Source organism: Gallus gallus, chromosome 3, assembly GCF_016699485.2.
Source record: "Gallus gallus isolate bGalGal1 chromosome 3, bGalGal1.mat.broiler.GRCg7b, whole genome shotgun sequence".
NCBI classification, from domain to species: domain Eukaryota; kingdom Metazoa; phylum Chordata; class Aves; order Galliformes; family Phasianidae; genus Gallus; species Gallus gallus.
In genome coordinates this window covers 25,394,693-25,397,478 of record NC_052534.1, presented here as the reverse complement: position 1 = coordinate 25,397,478, position 2,786 = coordinate 25,394,693, and the positions used below count along the sequence as shown (strand labels likewise).

The 2,786-nt window shown below is 34.7% G+C and overlaps 1 protein-coding gene across 4 annotated transcripts in view; it reads right to left on the bottom strand.

The window, feature by feature from the left end:
* Positions 1 to 514: 514 nt before the first annotated feature.
* The window catches only part of CAMKMT (calmodulin-lysine N-methyltransferase), a 198,925-nt gene continuing 196,653 nt past the window's right edge, over positions 515 to 2,786 (bottom strand). For all 4 annotated transcript variants that reach the window (XR_001465680.4, XM_040697080.2, NM_001277589.2 and 1 more), the window contains one exon: positions 515 to 2,610. Coding sequence is in view for 3 of the 4 variants with exons in the window: in XM_040697080.2 (XP_040553014.1) it covers positions 2,533 to 2,610 (78 nt within the window). In the remaining variant the exon portion in view is untranslated. The remainder of the gene's footprint in view (positions 2,611 to 2,786) is intronic.

Genomic DNA, 2,786 nt, shown 5'->3' with positions numbered 1-2,786 from the left:
CATTTTTTTAAATTAAAGAGCTCAGAAACAATTTATCAAATCCCTCCTGAAGTGAGGGACTCCGAGAGATGTCTTTAAAGAAACAACACTGTTAGCACCTCGCTAACAATATATCCTACATTTTGGACATTTCAATACCCACTTTAAGACAAAAAAACAAAACAAACAAACAAAAACCCAAAAAACAAAACAAAACAAAAAGAAGAAGAAGAAGAAGAAGAAGACGAAGAAAGCTGTTTTTAGATACCTCTAAAACCACCTACATGGCCCAAACCTGCAAACACTTATGCAGATGAGGAACTTTACTGCCTGTGGAGCTCCTATGTGAGTTTGCAGGATGAAGCCTAAATGCATCTTTGGTAAACAAGCCATCAATTACACACTTTAAGGACAGCAGCACCTGTGCAAAGCCTTCAACACAAACTAGAGAAATAAAAACAGTGATCAGCTACTATTTTGAGTAAAACTATTTTCTTCTTAGAGCTAAAAAGATGATTTTCAGTGACACTGGCTCTGTTTTTGGCAGCTAATAATATTTATTAGATTATTGTTACAGCAGACATTCAAGCCCTCCCAGAAACAAAAGGTCCACAAATGGTAATATTTCACTATTTTTTACACCCCTTTGTTGATTATAAAGATTTCCTTGTATGTATTTCTAGAGAAAACAAAGACTTTGCTGTGTGGGACACACAGAACAAAATAAAAATGAAACCAAAGCCAGCTTTACAGCAATTTTAAATAACTCTCAATTACTTTTCATTTCCTGCTAGACAGGTATCTTCCAACTAGAGTTTGAATATGAAACTCATACCAGCTATAAGGGAGATATACTACTCAGTTCTAGTATAAATGGTTGGTTTGCATTGCCCCTGGTCTTTATCTAACACTGAGAATAGGCTGCTTTTTATCAAAAGAGGAATAAATTGCTGTTATTGTGATGTTAGCCCATCACTTGGCATTGCAATTCAAGTTTTTGTGAGAAAGAAATGTATGATCTAACTGCGACTTGACCTATGCCTTCTGAGATCCATCTAGGTGCTCTAATGGAGCATAAAAAGTATTGAATACAAGGACATGCAAACTGGTAGTGAAGAAATTTGAGCAGAAGTGTGAAGAGAAAAGGACCTTCATGAGCTTGTGGTTCACATGCTGCCCAATTTGTTTGATCCATATTTGAATATGGAAGAACGCTTATTACCAAACTGCAATTCTTTTATTTAATATATTTCAGCATCTACTCTGCTTCCTAGATAGTACCTCTCTCTTTCAGTTATGCTCTCTCTTTCTCTTTTTCATCATTTTAAAATTGTTCTGGCTTAAGAGAGAGTACAGGATTCTGTAATGATTCCGGCTTTGTTTTTGTCAGAAGTTGATTAAAATGCCCTATTAACCTGTTAGGGGAAAAAGAAATCATTTCCATCTCTTGGTAGGATTTTTTCTTTCCCAGTACAAAAAGTCATATCAAATGTTTATCATACTCTTGGGCCATGATACATCACAGTGCAAACTAATTTGAGCGAGGCAGTTTGATTACGTTACAAACTCCTTTAGTTGTTAGAGTCTTTCTCAGAATCTATCAAAAAAGGATGCATTTTTAAAAGCGATTTTCAGAATAGTAGCATTTAGATTTTAGCCCTGATAAAGGCTCACTTTCCATTCATAGTCAGAACCTAAATGTGCTCTTCTTGTACCTAAACAGATAATAAGCGCTCAGCACACTCCCCCTTCTTGACACAACACACTGAGACTAATCACACATAATTGGAGAGGAGGAGCAGAGGGGCTGGGCAGGCTATTGTGTCCAAAGGACAAATGGTCAGTTTATGAAGCTTTTGTCTGACGCATAATTTCTTATACATCTAGAAGAGGAAAAGTCTTGCTGGAAAAAAAAAAAAAAACAAAACAACACACGGACACCCCTATCTGTATTAAAAAAAAAGCCTTCATCACAGCAAATGAGGACACCTCAATTATCGACAGAAAAATCAACAGCTTAATTTCAAAAAAAAAAAAAAAAAAAAAAAAAAAAGGAAGAAAAATCTGAGGATGTAATAGGTGTACTTTTTAAAGATTTTAAGACAACCATTTACTTACTAATTAAAGGTGAATGCATTTACCACTTTACAGGCAGTTACGTAAAACCACAAAGTGTATTATTTATGTATTTTCAAATGTGGCCCCACAGTAACATTTAAAGAGGTTAACAAACTACATACAAGTTTAAAGGCACAAAAGAGAAGGAAGCCAGCTTTCACACCTTGGTTAACGTATACATTTGATGTCCGATGGTGTTTAGGCTGAAAAATAATTCGAAAAATACATTCTAAAATGATATCAAAATAAAGTCATGATGTTTAAACACTGTGAAACAAACCAGATATCTTCCTCGGCACTTACATTAAAATATTTCTCTGATGATGACTCAAGAATAAAAGGGGGGAACAGAACCCTCCCATTTCCTGACTATCCAGGTACATGGGTTAATTTTCAGCAGTCCATCTTAAAATAACAACAAAAAAGTGTCATCTTCTATCCGGGTTTGGTTAAAACAAGAAGAAGAGGGTAGTGGAGGTTTTCATCATATGTATCTTTTTCTTCCTTTTTCAACTGCAAATAAAAATGGGAAAAGTAAGCAAACTACATGCAAGCATTAAAAAAAAAATACAGCTCTTGCTTAACTATTTTCCTTAGTGCAAATGGTAATTAGTAAACATTAAATATTTAATAACCACAAGAAGAAATCTTAAGGTCAAATACTATCACAGGTATGGAAGAATACATCA